Source organism: Balaenoptera musculus, chromosome 9, assembly GCF_009873245.2.
Source record: "Balaenoptera musculus isolate JJ_BM4_2016_0621 chromosome 9, mBalMus1.pri.v3, whole genome shotgun sequence".
In the NCBI taxonomy this organism is placed as follows: Eukaryota; Metazoa; Chordata; class Mammalia; order Artiodactyla; family Balaenopteridae; genus Balaenoptera; species Balaenoptera musculus.
Window position 1 is genome coordinate 97,418,820 of NC_045793.1, and position 25,374 is coordinate 97,444,193.

The 25,374-nt window shown below is 37.3% G+C and overlaps 1 protein-coding gene across 1 annotated transcript in view; it reads left to right on the forward strand.

The window, feature by feature from the left end:
• The window catches only part of HECW1 (HECT, C2 and WW domain containing E3 ubiquitin protein ligase 1), a 312,853-nt gene that overhangs the window by 152,857 nt on the left and 134,622 nt on the right, over positions 1 to 25,374 (forward strand). The window contains 1 exon segment of the mRNA XM_036862740.1: positions 3,271 to 3,440. Coding sequence (XP_036718635.1) covers positions 3,271 to 3,440 — 170 coding nt within the window.

Sequence of the window (25,374 nt, forward strand, 5' to 3'; positions counted from 1 at the left end):
TGGGACATCCTTATGGTATAATCCAGGTAAAAGAAAAAATTTAGGGTACAAGTTTGTATATACAGTATGGTTGCAACTATGCAAAGAAAATTACTGAAAGGCAATAAAGAAAAAGTCTAGCAATGGTTGCCACTATGCAGTACAATTTGAAATAATTTTAAAATTCTGTTTCTTTTCCTTCTATATTTAAAAAAGTTACAGTAGGCATCATGTTTACCATGTTTACCATGTTCTGATGTTGTACCATCAGAACAAAAAACTAATGCAGGAAAAAATGAGGGAAAATTAAGTATTTTCCCATTAATGTATCATTTACTGTTGGAAAATCACAAAACTCTGTGTTCTTATAGATATCCGTTCCAACAATCTCATAGTTGAAGAAATTGAGACCTGAAGAAGTTGTTTTCTAAAGTTACAAAGCTCAATAGAGAGTGTTCCAGAACTAAAATCTGGATATACTGACTCCCAGCCGAATGCTCTTTTAACTCCTAATTAACTCCTTATTGCAGCAGGTTTCAAACGTTTTTACTCCATGAAACATATATTTTTATAAGTATACAAATTGAACTTAAACTATAAAAGCTCACTGAAGGGCATGAAAGGAGGCATGAAAAAATGAAGAAACATATGTTCTTGAATAGGAAGTATTGTAAATTTACCATTTCTCCCAAAATTAATCTATAGATTTAATGCAATTCCATTCAAAATCTCAATTATTTGGAGGGGAGCTGATTAAAAAAATAAAAGATGAATCCAGAAGAATAAATGTGTGACTGGTAAAGAAAGATGTTTTCTTTTGGAAAAAAGCAAGAACAATAAAGAGTAACTAGACTTATCAGGTATCAGACGTATGATAAAGACATTATGCAGATTTAGACAAGTTGTTTGATGGAAGAGAATTTTTTAAAAAGACCCATTTATGCTTGAGAATTTGACCTATGCCAAAGTTGTCATTTTTATAAAAAGGTAATATCACATAGTGGTTAAAAACACAGACTTTGGAATCAAAAAAGCAGGTTCAAATTTCATTTCTGACATTGACCAACTCTGAAGACCTGGTCAGGTTACTTAACTCAGAAACATCTATTTTCTCTTCCTCAAATTAGGGATGTAATAACTATCTTGTAGAGTTTGTGGTTATGATTAAATCAGATAATGTATTTGAAGGGCATAGAATGGTCCCCAGAATTTAGTAGCTAATCAGTAAATGGCAGGCAGTAGTGGTAGAAGTGATGAAGGTGATGATAGTCATTATTTTATGATGGATAAATCTATATGTCTGTCACACTCTGGGCCATATTCCCCAACACCACCCCCAGATTTGATGATTCACTGGGAGAACTCAGCATGTAGTCATACTCATGACTATAATCAGTAGTCAATTACATTGACTATAATCAATGTAATCAATTACATTGAAAAGATACAAAGCAAATTGTGAAGGAAAAAGGTGCCTGGGATGAAGTTTGGAGGAAACCAGGCACAAGTTTCTGCAAGTCCTCTCTCACTGGAGTCACACAGCTTGGGTTTATTTCTCCCAGCAACAGGTTGTGAAATACTATGAAATACTATATACCAGGGAAGCTCATTACAGACTCAAGAGCCCAAGGTTTTGATTGGGGGCTGGTCATACGGCCAAATTGCTCCTAGCACCTACCAAAATTCCAGACTCCCAGAAGAAAAGCAGGTGTTCAGCATAAACCACGTAGTTTGCACAGACACTTGAGGCACAGAGAGCCACTCTTATCAATTCTGAGATGCGGGAACCCTCCTGAGATCCAAGTTCCCAGACCCTAGCCAAGGACCAACCTCAGAAACAGACCTTTCGAAGGAGAGAAGTCTCGGGCTGCTTTGTTACTTCTTTTCTGCACACATTCCCATGGGTGTAGCCTGGGTTTTGCAAATTTCTGTGATGTTTGTACTTTCTAACCTTTATTCCGCCTCATGGCAGTATATTATAATGCAAGAGAGTAAGAATAATTTCATTATGGAGACACCCTTGAATCAACTCAAAATAACATTTAAGTAAATGCACATGAAAACTTCTGTACTTTTTTCATCGGTAACAAATTCCTCCAACACCTCACAACTTATACCATAGTTGAGAATCAGTTCGATGTATTTTTACCTGTTTCTTTCACTTATATATAAATATGAACAATTTTGCGGGGGAAATACTTTGATAATAGAAATTTTTTAATTATATTTTTTGATATCATATATTTCTAATAAATACAAGATGATTTCAAATTATCTCAGAACAGCCATAAACCGTTATCACAAATGACCTCTCTCTCTCTCTCCCCCCGCCCGACACAGAGCATGAAATTGTACATGATCAGGCCTTTTCAATTACATGGAACGGCTCAGTTGTCAAAGCCTTCCCTCCCGACCACATGGTCTCTCCTCAGAACCCTCCTCACTGATGTGCATTAGCTCCATGGAGGCCATGTTTTTTCCTTTCCTCCAATGTCCGTGCTCTTTGCTCTTTTAATCCTCGCCTTTCTCTTTATTTCTTCTGACGCACTGTCTCCTTACTCAGTGAAAATCATATTTATTTTGAGGCTAGAGCCCTTGTTTTTCTGTCTTCACTTTGAAGAAGTAGTTCCTGCTTCTCTGGTGGCACAGTGGTTAAGAATCCACCTGCCAATGCAAGGGACACGGGTTCGATCCCTGGTCTGGGAAGATCCCACATGCCGCGGAGCAACTAAGCCCGTGCGCCACAACTACTCAACCCACGTGCCACAACTACTGAGCCCAAGCGCCTAGAACCCGTGCTCTGCAACAAAAGAAGCCAACGCAATGAGAAGCCCGCGCACCGCAACAAAGACCCAACGCAGCCAAAAATAAAATAAAATTCACCTAGACCCACTGAATTTTCCAAGTTGGATTTCCTCCCTCAGTGTGCACCAGGTTTCCCGAGGTGACCCTCAGCCCCTCACCCCAACCTGCCTGAGGAACGCCAGAAGCCCAGACTACTAGGGGCCAACGGTCCTCTCTTGAAAAGCATAGTGACCACAATGCCAGTCTTATTACAGGCACTTCTTAACCAAAACAATTTAATACAGTAAATGTTCATTTAAATCAGTAAACGTTCCATGTAATGGGTTCTGGAGACATATCAGTCTATATTTGTAATGAGGTGGAAAATGGTCTAAAGATTGAAAAACTTTTTACACGTTTCAGATGGACTCTTCTCCTTGTGTGAGGCCTAATATAATCTTTAACCTTGCGAAAACACATGAAATTAAAATATCCTCTGTTTGATAGATTTCCAGGCCATGGGGTTGAAGAAAGGGATGTTTTTCAACCCAGACCCTTACCTGAAGATTTCCATTCAGCCTGGGAAGCACAGCATCTTCCCTGCCCTCCCACACCACGGACAGGAGAGGCGATCCAAGATCATCGGCAACACCGTGAACCCCATCTGGCAGGCCGAGGTGAGTGCCCGGGCCCTGAAAAGGAGCTTAAGGGACAGCAAAACGATTGACCCTGAAGCCCACATGCTACTCCCTCCCTCCTTGGAGCCCCAAACTCTGCTGCTAAGTTCATGGTTCTCTTGGTCCTGGAAAGTCACCGTGTTCTCTTTGGATTACAACTCCTAGAGATCTTGATTAGGCTCACAGCGCGGGACCATGAAACTATTCATTGCAGCTACACTCAGTCGCCATACACAGTCAGCCTTCTGTATCTGCAGGTTCTGCAGATAGGGATTCAACCAACCTTGGATGGAAAATATTTGGGGGAAAAAAAAAATTCCAGAAAGCAAAACTTGGATTTGCTGCACACAGGCACTATTTACCTAACATTACATTGTATTTGCAACTATTTACATAGCATTTACACTGTATTCGATATTGTAAGTAATCTGGAGATAACGTAAAGCATACAGGAGGGCGTGTGTAGGTTATATGCAAATTCTACGCCATTTTATGTAAGGGGACTTGAGCATCCATGGATCTTGGTGTCCTCAGCGGGTACTGGAACAAGTCCCCCAACATACCGAGGGACAACTGTAATAGCCTCTCGCTCTGATTCTGAGCTTGCACCTGAAAGCAGGACAGGAGAAGGAAGTGATGTGTTTTAATCCAAGCATTCTCATTCTTCCCACGCATGTGGTCCTTAAGCAAGAGTGCCAAATTTGAATTGTGTCCCTCTGGACCAGTTCCAGAGATTCTGAAACTGTCAGGTTTCCTAGGACAGGTAAATCAATAAGCCTTAAAATAACACTAAGATATGGGGTTGCATATTGTTTGATTTAAATAGACACGGAGGCTGATTGTTCATGCCATCTTCCTGGTTTACACAGTGCTAGGCAACTTGCTGGAGTTTCAGATACTTTGTTTTATCTGATCCAGGCCCTTCTCCTCTCCTACATGTGTCTCCACCACCAGCTGGGAGCTAGGAGGTTCCTCAGCAAAGCCTCATCAGGGTCAGCCTCACAGTGACTAAGTCCTGTCCTAGAGAATCAGCAGAAAGTTGTCACACCCACTGACTGCCTAGCTCCCTGCTTTAGCTTGAGGGTATAACCTGCAAACTGCATGGCTTGGGAGACAGCGGGGCTTAAGGCATGGAAATGCCACAGTATATAATGTAGGGGTTAAAAGTACAGATTTGCAGTCACACAGACCTTGGTTCAAATCCCAGCTTGGCCAGTTGTATAACTTTGAGAAATCAGTTATCCTTAATCTGAGCATCAGATTATCATCAGGCTGGTGCTGATGGAAATGTGTTACTACTACCCTGGGCACTCGCTTTGGGCAGGGCTCCTTCCTTTATTCTTCAAAGTAGATCATCTCTGATGCAGAACTTTGAAGCATCCTTGACAAGAAAGTGTAGATATTTGGGGCCAAAGCTTTTTCATTGTCTCTTAAATTATACCATCTACTTCCTAGGCTTAATTTAGCCTGACCCAGGTTTTACAGAAGATCAACATTAGAGCTTTTAAGTGGCCATCAGGGAAATAGAGTTGTATTTGAACTTCTTACTACTCTGGTTATCAACAGACTCTAAAGCACCCACAGGACCGCTAGCATGGAATCATGAATCTCAAATTATTTGTTTCTTCAGTCCCGGCTGTTCTCGCCAATTATTTATGGACTCCTCACTCCATTCCTGGAGATAATACAAGATGCCACAGGAATTTATAGCACATGGAAAAAAAAAAACAAAAACAAGCCTCTCTCTTCTAAAGAACTTTAGAGCAGCTTGTACTAAGACATTTAGTCATAAAGGTATTATAAGGCTCAAAGAACATTTATAAAATCCAGCACCATCAGAATATGTTTTGGCTAAAAATGTCAACTAGAATCCACTTTAAGTTCTGAAATTATTTCCGAATCTTTAGTTCAGATATACTTTGCTCTGCAAGGACACAGGCCAACTCTCACTCTTCCTCTGCTCTTGACCTCCTCGTTCTTTCCAGTGTGCTGTGGGGAAGGTCGGCATCCTAAGATAAGTTTCACCACATGTCTCCCTGACAAGGCTCAGACTAAGGATAACTGATTTCTCAAGTTAAACAGCAAGTAACTGGCTGAGCTGTCTACCAAACATAAATCAGATAGCTAGTGGGAAGCAGCCGCATAGCACAGGGAGATCAGCTCGGTGCTTTGTGACCACCTAGAGGGGTGGGATAGGGAGGGTGGGAGGGAGGGAGACGCAAGAGGGAAGAGATATGGGAACATATGTATATGTATAACCGATTCACTTTGTTATAAAGCAGAAACTATCACACCATTATAAAGCAATCATACTCCAATAAAGATGTTAAAAAAAAAGAAGGGGTGTGGGGTTGAGGGAAAAAAAAAACAACAACACAGCGTGGTTTGCATGATTGCAAAGCTGTATTTTCAAACCCCTAAATTAGCTTACAGTGCCCAGAGCTCAAATGTGGGGGTCTCAGCCCCTGGGCAGAACATTCGAGGCCTCAATGACCCAGCATTGCTCACCACTTGTGTCAGTTAGGGATGTCTCAGGCTCTAAGCCAGAGGAAGCCTGGTCAGCTGTGATATTTCTCACAAACCGGAAGTCCAGAAGGAGGTGGTCCAGGCACTGCAGCTACTGAGCACGGCCACCGGGGACCCAAGCTCTCTGGGTCTTGCCACTACACCTTAGCAGGTGGCTCTCGTCTTCCTGTCTTAAAGCCTCAAACCCAAGTTCCAGGTAGGAAGAAAGCAAAAAAGCCAAAGAAGCTTTCTCCTTGAAAGGCTTTGAATTACTATCCTGTAAGAGAAGCCCTATTACCTATCACAGGAGCTCACCTGGTTGGGAAAATCTAGTGTTTCGCTTCCCTGACTCTCTAGTCGGGAGGGCTGGGGACTAGACAGTTGAACATAGGTGTTGAATAAACCAGTTTATAGTGTCTGCAGTGTGCTTCGGCTTTACTCTCCAGCACCTTTTACCTCCAACATTACACTAAGACCACTCTCGGTAGCTGCTGTCCCCCAGTGCCCCTTGTGCTTTCACATGGCTGCATAAATTGTGTCTTTGCTTGTATCTACCTAAATTGTACATCCTCAAGTAATCCAACCAGAGATTCCTGCTCATCCATCAATTCTCAGCTAAAATACCACCTCCTACCTAGCGCCCCATCCCAGGCCTCAGAAGGAAAGTGCTTCCTCCTCTTTGCTCCTTTGTCCAGACCTCTACGTAGTGTCTTCTATTTGCACAGCTGTCTTCCTCACGGGACTTTGAGCTCTTCAAGGAAAGGAATCACATCCAATTTATCTTGATACCTCCAGTTCCTGGACCTAATACTACTAGGTTCTATAGGGATTACTATGCCAAGCAGTGTTCGAAACATTTTATATAATTAACTCATTTCATCCTCACAACAACCCTATGAGATATGTACTGTTACTATCCCCATTGAAAGATGAGGAAACCAAGGCACAGAGAAGTTAAGTGAATTTCCCAAGGTCACACAGCTGGTAAATGGCAGAACCAGAATTTGAACCAGTTCAGAGCCTGATACTGATCAGTTTTGTGCACAGGTGGTTGTGAATAAATTCTGGAGAAAATATCCATAGCTTATATCAGATACTCAAAATGATCATTATACCTCCTCTTATTTCAGGTTAAAAAAAAAATCAGTTAAAATTGACAGCATTGAGTGATAAGGCCAAAGGCAGTTATCAAAAGCTTAAATTGGTCTTTCCAGCTAATCATATGAGCCCCTCCTTCTGGAGGATAAGTTTGAAGGATAAATGAATTTTTTTTTAAATGGGGGAAAGCAAGGTGAAGTTCTCATGGCTGACCATTCATTTAAGAAATATTTATTGTGCATGTACTCTGTAGTAGAAGTCGAAGCGGCAGGAAGGACACAAAAATGATTGATAGATAAGACCCTGCAGGCTAGTGGAAGGAGAAAATACAATGAAATAAATGTCCTAATCAAGGTGTGGACAGAATGCTGCGAAGCACTGAGGGAAGATCTCACAGAAGGTGTGCTCTTGGACTTGGGTCTTGACAAGTGGCAGGATATTTGGGAGGAGGGGGAGGGCATTCCAGGTGGATGGAACAACATGTGCAAAGGTACCAAGGCACCCACAGACACTTAGGGGACTGTTCAGAAATGTCATGTGGGTGGAGCTTGTGGTGTTCTCAGATAAGAGATGGCAGCTGGGCTGGGCTTATTTCAGTCATGCATATCTGGCGTGGTTTCCTGATTCCTTACAAATGGAAGCTAATGTTGGCTTCCGGGGTCTCACATTGCACCGTAGTGAGTGAAATGAAGATTCCCTGTCCCTGCAAGATTTCATGCAAGTCTTTAAATCTGTATGCAAGAAGGTAAATGAGAACTAAACTGTCCTACTTTCCATATTTGTTGATAAACATACCAAGAATGTTCAGTGAGAAATAATCGAAGTTGCCTGCACTTAACAGCAAGAATACCCTTTAATGTGTAGTTTAAATGCTCAATTTATTTCTTTGATTAATGTTGCATTAAAGTCTTAATGTGGTTTTTTCAAATTTATTCAAGTTCAAACTGGAAACATATTTTTGCTAATTAAAACATGATAAATCTGAGAAAAAATAAAGTTACTGTCAGAAGTTTTAAATGAGGGAAAATTGAGAGAAATACATGTTAGACATAATGCAAACTAAAGAAATTAAAAAGAAGACTTCCATGGTGATTGATTTATCTCCTCCTTTTTATTACTGTGATTAGAAACTGTTTTCACTCCGGGAACACTATCCTTGATTTTTAGGTCTGTTTACTTTCCAGTATGGATATAATGAGCATTTATAAGATTATAGCTTCACAGAGAAGTTAAACAGAAACAGCAGCAACTAAAGTGTCTCGGGTTATCTGTTCAGAGTGCTTATGTAGACTGTATATTTGTACCTCTAAGTAAAACAAGGAACTCCTAAAGCAGAGTCTCAGAAACATCAAGCAGATCGAGCAAATATTAAAATCAGGCCTGGGGCCCTGGTGTATAGTAATCTCTACTCCATTCTCCCTGTCTCTGTGCCCTCAAAGCTGGATGGATTAATCCCCATACATGCACTACTCCAGTCTGGTCATAAGATTAGAAGATTAGGTAGATAAGGCCTGGCCTTGTGGAACTTACATTAATGTGAGAAAAGCAAAACAAAATAAATAACAAGATAATTTCAATGGAAGACAAGTAACAGGAAGGAACCACCACATCATAATATGATGTGTTTGATGGAAAAGAGCTGCCTTAGATAGCGGTGGTCCAAGAAGGCCTTTCTGTGTTGCTGTCACGTGAACTGAGAAGCCAGACATACAAAGACCTGGCCGGTTGTGCATTTCAGACAGAGGAAGCAGCCGGTGTGAAGTCCTGCATATAACGAGTTTGGATGTCTAAGAAGGAAGGTCACGGTGGCTGGAGGATGGCAAGTGCGGAAGGGATGGGGTGGGGTCTAAGACGAAGTTGGAGAGAGAGGCAGGGACGAGCATGTTGTAAATTCTGGAAATTGGTTGGGATTTTATTGTAAATGTGGTAAGAGGCCATTGGATCAGGGAAGCATCACACTGATTAAAATTTTATAAAAATGGTCCTGCTGCTATGTGTGGATCGGATTATAAAGAGGCTAAGATGAAAGCAGTCGGTTTCGCTTCTGGCTCTCATGGAGCAGCATGTTGGCACACTAACACAAAAACACCTAGAAAAGCCAGATAAAACACAAAACTTTAAAAATGGTGATGACATCTGAGCATGGTTTAAACAACCAGAACTCATGCAGTCAGGCTCCTGGAGAGAAAGGAATTTCAAGTGAGCCAGCTTTCTGCTACTACTTTTTAGAAGAGGGATAAGAAAGTAGGCAAAAAGCTATTGAAGGTCAAAGAGGAGTTTGCTGTAATCTCACAGTACTGAAAAGGCAAACTAGGAGTTCTGGATCCTCCAAGGAGGAGGTGGCCTAGAAAACCCCAGATTCTCACGTGGACCCCTGGCTAGCTAAGTACAGGATCAGGGCCAAGCTATGGTAGAAAACTTTAAGACAGCTCAGACAACTCAGTACCTGATTAAATAAAATAATCTGACCCCACTAACAATAAAAACAGACACGTGGAGGTTTATTATTGGAGTTATTAGACATACATTTTAAATACTTTTAATGTGTTTTTAAACTTAAAAAGCTAGACATAAACAATAAAATGGTAACTATAAAATGCCCTATCTTGAAAATTAAGCAGGAAAAACTCCTTAAAAATCTGACTCAGAAGAAATCACAACAAAAACTAGAAAATATTTTGAGCTAAATAACAATGAGTATATGACATATCTAAACTTGTGGGATGTAGCTAAATTAGAAAAGAGTAGCTGAATTTCAGTGTTCTGAGTTTCCGTGTGAATAAGCTACAAAATTAAGAGCAAATCAAACAAAAAGAACAGAGGGAAGTATACTAGTATAATGAAGATAAATGCAAAAATCACTGAATTAGAAAACAAATGCATAACAGAAAATTAATAAAAATCAAAATGTGTTCTTATATTTATTAAAAAGATAAGAGTATATTATAACATTTATGCTAATAAATTTGAATGGAAAATTCCTAGAGCAACATATCTTACTAAACTGATTCAAGAATAAACAGAAATGCTGAGTAGTCTTTTATCTCTTAAGGAAATTTAGTATGTAATTTAAAACGTTTCTACAAGGAAATTCCTAGGACAAGGATTGTCACTATTGAATTCTCCCAAACATTTAATGAAATAACAATGATCTTGTAGAAATTCTTCCAAAGAAAAGAAAATTGTTTTAAGAGGTCAGCTTGTTTCATAAGACCAACAAAACTTTGATACCAAAATCTGACAAGGTCAATACAAAAAATGCAAATTACAGTCCAAGCTCTCTCATGAAAATCTGTGCAGTTATCCTAAATAAAACATTGGCTAATTGAATCCAGGAATATAAAAAAGGCTAATACTTTACCAAATTGTGTTTATTCCAAGAATACAAATACTAAAAAAACATCAATTGATGTAGCAGTTTCTCTCTGGCACCAGTGAACTCATCATTTGCTGAACTCCAGCTGAACAAAAAAGGGAGTAACTAGTTGTCTATGCTATGGTTTATAACAGGCACACTTCCCACAAATCTGCCAATGGTAAAACACCCATTAGAAGCAATTAGACACAAAACTTGTTCACAAAAGTGTGCCAACGTTACCGGAAGTTCACCTAATTTCTAGTTCATGAACTTCCCTCCAGTATCTGGAATAATAACTGCTTAGGACTTCAACCAGATCTGCCCTTCCAGATCACTGCTATTGATTTTTTGTTCAAAGTCACCAAGCTGTATGCTCCCCACAGCAAATGTGCCAAATGATACCCAGTTAGGAAAATCACATATGGAGAATGTGCTTAAAAACTATTGATACCATAATGGTAAACATTTCATTCTCTTAAAAAAAACCAACAGCAATCTTCCTGTTATTGGTAATTGTATCAGAATTTTTTTCTTAAGTATATAACTGCAAATAGGAAAAAAGTGCACAGACACAGGCTTTGGCATTGTTTTTTTGATTTTTCAATTGTAGTTTTTTTTTTTTGTCTCTAATACGCCTTTCATGATTATTTTTATCTTTATTATCTTTATTAGGAGATAACTTACATAATAAATACAATTAATTACATACAAGTGAAAAAAAATGCATTCACTTAAAACAATTTGATGAGCTTTGACAATTTTAGATGCCCATGAAACCACACGACATTAAAGACACAGAACATTTCCATCGCTCCCAAAAGATTACTGGTACCATTTCACAGTTCCGACCTGATTTCATTCCTGGCCGCTGTCAAATTCTGAACTATTTCTTTTATCATAATAGATTAGTTTGCATTTTATATGAATGGAATCCTACAGTGTACATTCTTTTCTTTCTGGCTGCTTTTGCTCAGGATAATGTTTTTGTATTCATCTATGCTGTTGCATACATCAGTAATTTGTTCCTTTTACTGCTGAGTACCATTCAGTTATATGGCTCTGCCACATATTGTTTATCCACTCACCTGTTAATGGACATTCAGATTGTTTACAGATATTGACTATTGTGAATAAAGCTGCTGTGAACATGCAGGTACAGTCTTTCTCTCAGGAAATACCTAAGGGTGGAATGGTTGGATCATTTTGGTAGGTGAAAACTTGCCAAAAAGTTTTTCAGTGTGATTGCACCAATTCACATTCCCACCAGCAGTGTTTGAGAGTTCTGGTTGCTCTGCTTCCTCATAAACACTTGGTATTCTCTTTTAATTTCAGCTCTTCTAATAGATGTGAAGTGGTAACTTACTGTGGTTTCACTTTGCATTTCTGTGACGACTAATGGTATTGATCATCTTTTCAGGTGCTTATTGGCCATTTGTACATCTTCTCTTAAGAAGTATTTGGAGATGTCTAACTTACTGAGATTTGAGAGTTCTTTCTATGTTCTGATTCAAGTTCTTAGTCACACATATATTTTACACATATTTTCTCCCATTCTGTGGCTTGCCTTTTTGTTAATGGTGTATTTCAAAGAAGAAATGTTTTTTATTTTTATAAAGCCCAGTTTATTAAGTAATTTTCTCTTATGATTCATGCTTTCTCCATTCTATCTAATAAATCTACCAAAGTTAGCAAAGATAACTACTAACTTTCCTCTAGGGGTTTTATAGTTTTAGCTTTTTTTTTACATGTCTCTAGGATTCATTTCCAGTTAATTTTTGTGTATGGTGTGATGTAAGGATTGATGTTCATTTCTTTCCATATGGATGTTGAGTGGTTCCAGCACCCTCTGTTGAAAAGACTTTCCTTCCTCCTTGTACTGTGTTGGTACCTTTACCAAATTTCAATTGAACAAATATGTGTGGGTCTGTTTCTGGGCTCTCTATTCTATTTCATTGAGTGATCTGTCTTTCATCATTATGACTCTGTCTTGATTACTGTAGCTTTCTGGTAAATCTTGAAACCAGAAGTAAAAGTCTTTCAACTTTGTTCTTCATTTAAAAAATTATTTCAGCAACTTTCAGTTTCTGGTTCCACATGTAAGGAACTTACAAGTTGCCAGTCCATCCTAACAATGATGAAAAGCTGAACAGACTGAAAAAATCAACATCTCTGCTTGGATTTATAAGAGAGAGGAGGACACAGAGTAAATTGGTCCCCAAGACTGAAGAGACAGAAAGGCAAATACAGGGAGTCATGGCTTTACCAGAGCAGAGACTCTCAGCAAAAACTACCTCAGGAATCTGTGTCAGGGTAGGAAAACCCAAACTGTAATTGATGAATTGCTAGAGGCACAGCGTGCACAATTTTGACAGTTAAAACTTCCAGGGGAATCCAGTTGTAGGGTGGAGATTTACAATATTGTGAGATTTACCTCCAGGAGCTCGACTAGGTTCTCATAGTAAATATCAGAGAAAAATCCCCTTATGCTTCCAGCACGGGGAGGGGACAAGGAACCATTTTTTAAATAAATCACAGCACTGTGTTCTTCTTAACAAGGCCTGCACTAAGGAAATTATTTAACCAGAGCCTCACCTGCTCGGGTATTATCAGAGCCTCACTGACTTGGGGGAAGGGAAATACCCAGCTCCAGTCTACTCTAGCCGTCCCGTCCCACCTAAGAGGGGAAAAATCTGAGAAACACTTGTGAAGTTCACAGACTAGATGCTTAGGTTCACTAGAAGACTGAGACCTAATCATAGGACTTGGAACACTTCTTCCTTCCCTACACCTTACCACCACTTTACTAAAGGCCTATTTACAGCAGTTTCTTTCATACAGTACATCATGTCTGACTATCAAGAAAAAATTATAAGCCACACCAAAAGGCGAAAAAAAAAAAAAATTGAAGATACACACCAAGCATCAGAACCAGACATGGCAGGGATGTCATAATTATCAGACCAAGAATTTAGAACAACCATGATTAATATGGGAAGGGCTCTATTGGACAACATGCACGAACAAATGGGCAGTGTGAGCAAAGGGATGGAAATCCTAAGAAAGAACCAAAAGAAAGGACAGGTTACATGACTAACTACATTAGTTTTAGACAAAGCACACTTTAAAGTAAGGAAAGTTATCAGAGATAAAGAAGGACATTACATAATGGTAAAAGGGGTAAATTCTCCTAGGAGACATAACTCTTTTTTTTTAATTTATTTTTAATGTGAAGAGATTTTATTTTTTTTATTTTAATTGAGATATAATTGATATTATATTACTTTCAGATGTACAACATAATGATTCGATATTTATATACATGGCGAAATGATCACCACAATAAGTCTAGTTAACATTTGTCACCATAACATAGTTACATACATAGTAGTGTTTTTTAATATAAGAGAAAAAAATGGAAAAGCAAATGTTATTCAGAGGGAATAAATAAATTGTGGTCTAGTCATATAATGAAATATTATCTAGCAGTTAAAAATCCATGAGCAATGTATTCACTTTTGACAGTAAGGACAGATTTTAAAAATAGGTTGAATGAAGAAAACTGAGTTGAAGAGAACTTTACTACAGTATGGTAGCATTTATGCAAAAAATTTAAAAACACGAAATAATACAAATATATATATAACAAAAAAATAAAATATTAACTTGAAGGATATATGACATTTTTGAAAGCAGCTGGCTCTGGAGAGAGAAGAAAATGGATCTGGAGAGGGAGAATTTAAAGTACTTCCATTTTATTTATAACATTTTCTTTATCATATGCAAAAACCCACAAAAATGAGTTGGACAGAGGTATACTAAAATGTTAATAGGCAGTGACTGTGGAAGGTAACATTTGGGGCAGTATTCTTCCTACATTTCATATTTTTCTCCATTTTTCAAATTTTCTAAAATAACCAAGTATTACTTTTGTAGTTATCTCCCCATTTTTAAAAACCATACATGTTATAGGCACAGTCGTGGCAGCCTCCATTTTAGAAGAAAAGCTGGGTAGCAGTCAGCATGGGACATGAGGAAAGCATTGTCACCTATACCTGATGTTCTTTCCTAGTCAGGTGAAAGCCAGTGGGCTTGAGGAAAGATGATAATTTAAGATGTTCTGACTTCAGCACTGCTTATGATTCACTCCTTATTTTGTACTCAGTGCATTGAGAAAAGAGCATCTGGAGTCATGATTTTCATTAGAATTTTCCCTGGGTCACATCCAGGTTAATAAGATATGTGGGTGAATCCCCAATGATTATGTACATATTTAATGTACGTGGTCTGTTTCTAGCCATGTTCAAAAATAAAGCTTTTTGGTACTCTTTCTAAATGTATTATGCGCTATTTATTTTTCCCTTCTCAAAATCTTCTCACTCTCCCACACTTAGATCTCTTAAACCAGTTTCTCTGTTTCTACATGCCTTCTTTCTCATTCATAATTTTTTAAACCAATCAAGCCAAAAGGCAGCATATCACCATGTGAGGAATATGGACTTTGAAATTAAAAACCATGGGTTTGAGTGCAGGCGCTGCTTGCAATTATTTGCATGACTGAGCAAATGACTATCTTTCTGAGCTTCAGTTTCTCTCTCAGTTGGAGACTGTATTGCCTGGACCTCAGGTGAATGACCTCACCAGAATAACCAGATCACCAGGTGTCAGTGTGATTTGTAAGCTAAAAAAATGCTGAAGTCAAGGTTTACCAGCTTTCTTGCACTAAATGGGTGGCTCCAGGATATCTAAGAGGGAGGAAGGGTCTAACCATGTCCTGGACAGTCAATGAGCCAAACGATTTGTAGCTAGGTGTCCTTTGAAGCAAATTACTAATTAATCTGTGAACATGTACATAGGACACGCTGCTGCTCAGGTGACCCGTGACCATCCAAATCCATGGAGCAGGTCAGTGGCACTGATACTTATTTTTTTATAGCTTTATATTCTTCTATTCTTGGACTTCTTGACCCAAGTCCCATGGATTTAATTGCCTACTGCCACAATCCAAACCTATTGGAAATATGGCAATATTCATTCATTCATTCATTCATTCAATTTTAAATTGAATTTTAAAAAGCATTTTCTTATGCTTCTGGCACTTGTCCTTGTGCAAAGAAACAGGCAATAAACCCAGCCAATCAGGAAACTATATAAATTGTTAGAAAGTGATCTTTGCTATGTGATATGAGTGTAATAAGGCAGGGGGAAGGCTAGGGAGTAAAGGGTTGGACTGCCTTTCAGTAGGATGGTGTGGAGGCCTGGAGAAGGTGCCTCAGGCCTCCAGCTATAGGAAGTGTGTATTTGTTTTCTTCTGCTGCTGTAACGAGTTACCCCAAACATTGTAGCTCAAAACAGCACACACTTAATATCTCACGGTTTCTGTAGATCAGAAGCCCTGGGCTGCCTTGGCTGGTTCCTCTGGTCTAGGTCTCACAGGGCTGAAATCAAGATATAGGCAGAGCTGGACTCTTATCTGTGGGCTCTGGAGGAGAATTTGCTTCCCAGCTCACTCAGGTCTTTGGCAGAGTTGGTTCCCTGTGGTTGTAAGACTGAAGTCCTCGTTTCATTGCTGGCTGTCAGCTGGAGTTCTCTCACTTCCTGAAGACTGCCTGCATTCCTGCAACAGCACAGAGAGTCCTTCTCATGCTTTGAATTTCTCTGACAACCTTCTGCTATAGTTCTTCTGCCTTTAGTGGGAGAAAGTTATTTGCTTTTAAGGGTCCATGTGGTTAGATTGGTTTCTTTTCTTTTTTTTCCCCCATTTTTGAATTTTATTTATTTTTTTATACAGCAGGTTCTTATTAGTTATCCATAACTAAGAAAATAAATTAGTTCTTATTTTATACATATTAGTGTATATATGTCAATCCCAATCTCCCAATTCATCACACCACCACCACCACCCACCACTTTCCCCCCTTGGTGTCCATACGTTTGTCCTCTACATCTGTGTCTCTATTTCTGCCCTGCAAACCAGTTCATCTGTACCATTTTTCTAGGTTCCACATACATGCGTTAATATACGATATTCGTTTTTCTCTTTCTGACTTACTTCACTCTGTATGGCAGTCTCTAGATCCATCCACATCTTTACAAATGACCCAATTTCGTTCCTTTTTATGGCTGAGTAATATTCCATTGTATATATGTACCACATCTTCTTTATCCATTCATCTGTCAATGGACATTTAAGTTGCTTCTGTGACCTGGCTATTGTAAGTAGTGCTGCAATGAACATTGGGGTGCATGTGTCTTTTTGAGTTATGGTTTTCTCTGGGTATATGCCCAGTAGTGGGATTGCTGGGTCATATGGTAATTCTATTCTTAGTTTTTTAAGGAACCCCCATACTGTTCTCCATAGTGGCTATATCAATTTACATTCCCACCAACAGTGCAAGAGGGTTCCCTTTTCTCCACACCCTCTCCAGCATTTGCTGTTTGTAGATTTTCTGATGATGCCCATTCTAACTGGTGTGAGGTGATACCTCATTGTAGTTTTGATTTGCATTCCTCTAACAATTAGTGATGTTTAGCAGCTTTTCATATGCTTCTTGGCCATCTGTATGTCTTCTTTGGAGAAATGTCTATTTACGTCTTCTGACCATTTTTTGATTGGGTTGTTTGTTTTTTTAATATTGAGCTGCATGAGCTATTTATATATTTTGGAGATTAATCCTTTGTCCGTTGATTCGTTTGCAAATATTTTCTCCCATTCTGAGGGTTGACTTTCCGTATTGTTTGTAGTTTCCTTTGCTCTGCAAAAGCTTTTAAGTTTCATTAGGTCCCATTTGTTTATTTTTGTTTTTATTTCCATTACTCTAGGAGGTGGGTCAGAAAAGATCTTGCTGTGATTTATGTCAAAGAGTGTTCTTCCTATGTTTTCCTCTAAGAGTTTTCTAGTGTCTGGCCTTAAATTTAGGTCTTTAATCCATTTTGAGTTTATTTTTGTGTATAGTGTTAGGGAGTGTTCTAATTTCATTCTTTTACATGTAGCTGTCCAGTTTCCCCAGCACCACTTATTGAAGAGACTGTGTTTTCTCCATTATATATCCTTGCCTCCTTTGTCATAGATTAGTTGACTATAGGTGCATGGGTTTATCTCTAGGCTTTCTATCCTGTTCCATTGATCTATATTTCTGTTTTTGTGCCAGTACCATATTGTCTTGATTACTGTAGCTTTGTAGTATAGTCTGAAGTCAGGGAGTCTGGTTCCTCCAGCTCCATTTTTTTCCCTTAAGACTGCTTTGGCTATTCAGGCTCTTTTGTGTCTCCATACAAATTTTAAGATTTTTTTTTGTTCTAGGTCTGTAAAAAATGCCATTGGTAATCTGATAAGGATTGCATTGAATCTGTAGACTGCTTTGGGTAATATAGTCATTTTCACAATATTGATTCTTAGAAGACATAACTCTTGATTTGTATGAACCCAAGAATAGAATGTCAAACTACATGAGGCAAAAACTGGTAGGCCGCAAGCAAAACTAGACGAATCCACTATCACAGTAAGAGACTTCAACACACCTCTCTCAGAAATGGACAGATTCAGCAAGAAGTAAATCAGTAAGGACAGAGTTGAACTCAGTATCACCTTCAGTCAACTGGATATAGTTGACATTTATAGACTGTTTCATCCAACGACAGCAGAATACACGTATTTCTTAAGTTCACATGGAACATTTACCAAGACAGACCAAATTCTGGGCCTTAAAACACACCTTAACAAATTGAAAAGGATAGAAATCACACAGTGTCTGATCTCAGACCACAATGAATTAAACTATAAATCAGTAACAGAAAGAAAACTAGAAAATCCCAAAATACATGGAGATTAAACCACACACTTCTAAATAAGACATGGGTCAAAGAAGAGCTCTCAAGAGAAAATTTTTAATGTCCTGAACTAAATGAAAATGAAACCACAATTTATCAAAGTTTGTGAGATACAGTGAAAACAGTGCTTAGAGGGAAACGTATGGCATTGAATGAATCTATTAGAAAATAAGAAGATTTAAACTCAATAATCTAAGACTCCACCTTAGTAAAGTAGAAAAAGAAGAGTAAATTAAGCCCAAAGGAGCTGAGGAAAAGAAATAAGAAAAATTATGACATAAAGCAATGAAATTGAAAATAGGAAATCAATTGAGAAAATCAATGAAACCAAAAACTGGGTCTTTTAAAAGATCAATAAAATCAGTAAGCCTCTAGCTAGGCTAACTAAAAAAAAGAGAGAGAACACAAAAATTATTAACATCAGAAATGAAAGCGGGGACATTACTACAGATCCCATGGAAACTAAAAGGATAATAAAGGAATACTGTGAACAACTCTATGCCCACAAATTTGATAATCTAGATGAAATTGACAAATTCCTTGAAAGACACAATTTTCCCAAACTCACACAAAAGGAAAGAGATAATCTAAACAGGGCTATATCTGTTAAAGAAAGTGTATTAACAACAAATAACCTTCCAAAACAGAAAGCAGCAGGCCCAGATGGGTTCATTGATGAATTCAAGCAAACATTTAATGAAGAAATTATACTAATTTTATAATCTCTTTCAGAGGATAGAAGCAGAGGGAATACTTCCCAACTCATTCTATGAGGTCAGCATTCCCTAATACCAAAACCAGACAAAGATATTACAAGAAAAGAAAACTGCAGACCAATATTTCTCATGAACATAGATGAAAAACCTTCAGCAAAAGATTAGCAATTTGAATCCAAAAAAGCATAAAAAGAATTATGTGCCACAACCTAGTGGGACTTATACCAAGTATGCAAGGCTGATTCAACATTCAAAGATCAACTAATGTAATCTGTCACATCAACACACTAAGAAAAGTCACATGATCTTATCTATGGATGCAGAAAAAGCATTTGACAAAATCCAAATTTGACTCCCATTCAGGATTAAAACTTAGTAAACTAGGAATGGAGAAAAACTTTCTCAACTTGATAGAAAATCTCTACAAAAATCCTACAGCTAACAGCATACTAATGGTGATAATCTCAAAGCTTTCCCACTAAGAGCAGAAATAAGTCAACAGTGTACCCTCTCACCACTCCTTTTCAACATTGTACTGGAAATCCTTGCTAATGGAACAAGGCAAGAAAAAGAAATAAAAGGTATACAGATTAGGAATGAAGACTTAAAAATTTTCACAGATTATATGATTGTCTATGTAGAAAATCCAAAAGAATCAACAAAAAACTCCTGGAACTAATAACTGATTATAGCAAAATTGCAAGGTACAGGGCTAATATAGAAAAGTCAGTTGCTTTTCTATATACCAACAGTGAACAAATGGAACTTGAAATTTAAAACATATGAATGAAATACTTATGTATAAATCTATCAAGATGTGTATAAGATCTGTATGAGGATAACCACAAAACTGATGAATGAAATCAAAGAAGAACTAAATAAATTGAGATATATTCCATCTTCATAGATATGAAGATAATATTGTAAAGATGTCAGTTCTTCCCAACTTGATCTACAGATTCAAGGCAATCCCAATCAAAATCCTAGCAAGTTATTTTTATAGTATTGACAAATTAATTCTAAAGTTTATATGGAGAGGCAAAAGACCCAGAATAGCCAACACATTATTGAAGGAGAAGAGCAAAGTTGTAGAACTGATGCCACCCAACTTCAAGACTTACTATAAAGCTGCAGTAATCAAGACAATGTGGTATTACCAATAAATACATACGTGCATACATACAAATAGGTCAATGGGACAGAATAGAGAGCCCAGAAACAGACCCCCATATAGTCAACTGATCTTTAACAAAGGAGCAAAAGGTAATATAATGTAGAAAAGAAGATCTCTTTAACAAATGGAGCTGGAACAACTGGACATCCACATGAAAAAAAAAATGAATCTAGCCATAGACCTTACACTCTTCACAAAAATTAACTCAATATGGATCATAGACTTAATGGTAAAATGAAAACCTATAAAACTCCTAGAAGATAACATAGGAGGAAACCTAGATGGGTTTCCTGGGTAGGATGGTTTCTTGGGTAGGATGATGCCTTTTTAGGTACCACATCAGAAACACAGTCTATGAAAGAAATAACTTATAAACTGGACTTCATTAAAATTGAAACTTCTGCTCTGTGAAAGCCAATATCAATAGAATTAGAGGAAAAGCCATAGAGTGGGAGAAAATATTTGCAAAAGAAACATCTGATAAAGGAACATTATCCAAAATATACAAAAAACTCTTAAAACTCAACAATAAGAAACCAAACACCCCAATTTTTAAATGTGCCAAAAATCCTGACAGACTACCAAAAAATATACAGATGGCAAATAATCATATGAAAAGATGCTCCACATCATATGTCATCAGGGAAATGCAAATAAAAACAATAATGAGATACCACTACACACCTATTAGAATGGCCAAAATCCAGAACACTGACAATACCAAGTTCTGACGAGGATGTGGAGCAACAGGGACTCTCATACGTTGCTGGCAGGAATACAAAATGGTACAGCCAATTTGGAAGACAGTTTTGCAGTTTCTTAAAAGCTAAACATACTCTTATACCATATGATCCAGCAATCTAACTCCTTGGTATTTACCCAAAGGATTTGAAAACTTATGTCCACACTAAAGCCTGCACATGAATGTTTATGGAAGCTTTACTCATAATTGCCAAAACTTGGAGGCAACCAATATGTCCTTAGCAGTTGAATGGATAAATAAGCTGTTTTATATCCAGACAGTGGAATATTATTTTGAGCTATCAAGCCATGAAAAGACATGGTGGAACCTTAAATGCATATTAAGTGAAAGAAGCCAATCTTAAAAGGTTACAGACTGTATAACTGCAACTATATGACATTCTAAAAAGGACAAAACTATGGAGACAGTAAAAAGATAAGTTGATTCCAGGGGTTTATGGAGGGGAAAGATGAACAGGCAGAGCACAGACGACTTTTGGGAAAGTCAAAATTCTCTGTATGATATTATAATGATGGATATAAGTCATACATTTGTCCAAACTAATAAAATATACAACAGCAAGAATTAACCCTAAGATAAAGTATTGACTTTGGTAATTATGATGTGGATTACATTTTATGTTTCTTCATATGGTGAGTAATTCTGGATGATATCATGAACATTGAATGCCATGTTGAAGAGATTCTGCATTTTGTTATATTGCTTCAAAGAGTATTGAATTAATCTGGCTTAAGCTCACATTTTCATGCATATGGTAAGCAGTAGCTCAGATCACAGTTCAGTTCTTTAAGCCCTAAATGCAAGCTGGCTTCATTTGCCCTCTGCTTTTATGATTCTGGGATTGGCCAGAAACTTGGGCTGAGTTTATATACAGAATTTGCCTCTCTTCTTTCTAGTGTTCCACTTTCATTCTCTGGTAACACCGGTTGCCCTGGGCTCCTTTGCCTGGTTCTTCTAGCCAAAAAGATGATAGAATTTTTATTGGAGTTTTATCTGCTCTGCACCACTGTTACAGTGACTATAGCTTCATTCAGGTCAAAGACCCCAAATATGGAGAACTTATTCCATACCAGTTTCTTGTTTCAGTGAACAAGTGCCCATAGTTCAACTGTATAACAATTACAAACAATTCTTTTACATTTTTCTAGACATTGCCAGTATTTGGACTTTTTTTAAAGCAAGTAACAATAGTTGTCTGTCTTCTGTTCTTTATGTGTCCTATTAAAGTATAAACTTAAAGTCAATAAGAGAAACCACACTGACAACATAAGGAAAAATATTGTATGTTTATTTCAGTAGATCCAGAAAAAGTAGTTGATAAGATTTAATAGTCGTTCCTTATTTTTAAGAACTCTCAGAAAACTAGAGAATAAAAGAGAACTTCTTCAATCCAATACAGGATTTTAAATAATAAAAATAATAAGAATAAAATCCACAGCATACATCATACTTGATAAAATGTTGAAATACTTTTCCTAGAAATTGAGAGCAAGACAAGGATGCACCCTTTAGCCACTTCGATTTAATAATGTACTAGTGATCCCAGCCAATGCAATAAGGCAAAAATAAATAAGTAAAATACATCAGAAGTGGAAAGGAAGACTGTGCTTACTCCCAAATAACATTGTTGTATAAGTAAACAGTGTAAAAGAATCAACAAACTCTTCAAATTAATATGTGAATTTAGTGATGTCACTAAATAAATAAAGGTCAATGTAAATTCCATTTCTCTAGGCAAATAGAAATTTTAAACAATTTAAAGATACCATTTACTATTACATCAGAAAACATCAAATACCTAGGAACAGATCTAACAAAAAATGTGGAAGATCTCTATATTGAGCACTACAACATTTATGTGAAAATTAAAAGCAGTCTAAATAAAAGGAGAGATATTATATGTTCAAGGCTTAGAAAATTCTAATTGTTAAGGTGTCAGTTCTTCCTCAGATTGATCTGTAAATTCAATGAAGTATCAATCAGAATCCTAAGAGGTATATTTAATGTTATTTGACATGCTAATTCTAAAATCTATACAGAAATGAAAAAGACTAAGAGTAGGCAAGAGAATCTTGAAGAAAAAAGCAGAAGGACTTACACTTCCAGATGTCATGACACATACAAAGCTGTAAGAATTAAGATGGTATGGCATTGGCACATAATAGACGAAGAGCTAATAGAATTGATTATAATCCAGAAGTAGATGCACACACATATCGTTATTGTTTTATGACAATGATAATATTGCAATGCAGTAAGGAAAGGATGGCTTGTTCAAAACTTGGCGTTGGGTCAGTTTGCTATCCATATAGAAAACAAATGAACTTTGAATGCAGTCTCACAAGATATACAAAAATTCATTCCAAATAGATTGTAAATCTAGATATGAAATAACAATAATTAATATAACAATAATTCATTTCTAATTCATAACAAAATATATGAGAATATTTCATAAATTGTGGAAGCCAAAATATTCTTTTTTTAAAATTGAAGTATAGTTGATTTACAATGATGTGCTAATTTCTGCTGTACAGCAAAGTGACTCAGTTATACACATGTATACATTCTTGATTTGTATTCTTTTCCATTATGGTTTATCGCAGGATATTGAATATAGTTCCCCGTGCTACACATTAGGACCTTGTTGTTTACCCATTCTAAATGTGATAGTTTGCATCCACCAACCCCGAACTCCCAGTCCGTCCCTCTTGCTCCCCCCCTCCCCCTTGGCAACCATAAGTCTGTTCTCTATGTCTATGGGTCTGTTTCTGTTTTGTAGATAAGTTCATTTGTGCCATGTTTGAGATTCCACATGTAAATGATATCATATGGTATTTGTCTTTCTCTTTCTGACTTATTTCACTTAGTATGATAATCTCTAGTTGCATCCATGTTGCTGTAAATGGCATTATTTCATTCTTTTGCTTATGGCTGAGTAGTATTCCATTGTATATATGTACCACATCTTCTTTATCCATTTGTCTATCTATGGGCATTTAGGTTGCTTCCATGACCTGGCTACTGTAAATAGTGCTGCAGTGAACATTGGGGTGCATGTGTCTTTTTGAATTATGGTTTTCTCTGGGTATATGCCCAGTAGTGGGATTGCTGGATCATATGGTAATTCTATTTTCAGTTTTCTGAGGAACCTCCATACTGTTTTCCATAGTGACTGTACCAACTTACATTCCAACCAACAGTGGAAGAGGGTTCCCTTTTCTCCACACTCTCTCCAGCATTTTTTATTTGTAGACATTTTAATGATGGCCATTGTGACCGGTGTGAGGTGGTACCTCACTGTAGTTTTGATTTGCATTTCTCTAATAATTAGTGATGTTGAGCATATTTTCATGTGGCTACTGGCCATCTGTATGTCTTCTTTGGAGAAATATCTATTAAGGTTTTCTGCCCATTTTTTGATTGGGTTGTTTGTTTTTTTGTTGTTGAGTTGTATGAGCTGCTTGTATATTTTGGAGATTAAGCCCTTGTCTGTCACATCATTTGCAAGTATTTTCTCCCATTCCATAGGTTGTCTTTTCATTTTTTTGTTTTTTGTTGTTTGTTTTTTATGGTTTCTTTTGCTGTGCAAAAGCTTGTAAGTTTGATTAAGTCCCATTTGCTTATTTTTGTTTTTATTTCTATTGCCTTGGGAGACTGACCTAAGAAAACACTGGTACAATTTATGTCAGAGAATGTTTTGCCTGTGCTATCTTCTAGGAGTTTTATGGTGTCATGTCTTATGTTTAAGTCTTTAAGCCATTTTGAGTTTATTTTTGTGCATGGTGTGAGGGTGTATTCTAACTTTATCGATTTACATGCAGCTGTCCAACTTTCCCAGCACCACTTGCTGAAGAGACTATCTTTTTCCCATTTTGTATTCTTGCCTCCTTTGTTGAAGATTAACTGACCGCAAGTGTGTGAGTTTACTTCTGGGCTCTGTATTCTGTTTCATTGATCCGTATGCCTGTTTTTGTACCAATACCACACTGTTTTTATTACTGTAGCTTTGTAGTATTGTCTGAAGTGTGGGAGAGTTATGCCTCCTGCTTTGTTTTTTTTTTTCCTCAGGATTTCTCTGGAAATTCTGGGCCTTTTATGGTTCCATATAAATTTATGGATTATTTTTTCTCGTTCTGTGAAAAATGTCATGGGTAATTTGATAGGGATCACATTAAATCTGTAGATTGCTTTGGGTAATATTGCCATTTTAAAAATATTAATTCTGCCAATTCAAGAGCATAGGATATCTTTCCATTTCTTAGAATCCTCTTCAGATTCCTTTATTAATGTTTTATAGTTCTCAGTGTATAAGTCTTTCACCTCCTTGGTCAGGTTTATTCCTAGCTTTTGTTTTGTTTTTGGTGGGTTTTTTTTGGTATGATTTTAAAAGGTATTGTTTTTTTACATTCCCTTTCTGATATTTCATTGTTAGTGTAAAGGAATGCAACCAATTTCTGAATATTAATCTTGTATCCTGCTACTTTGCTGGA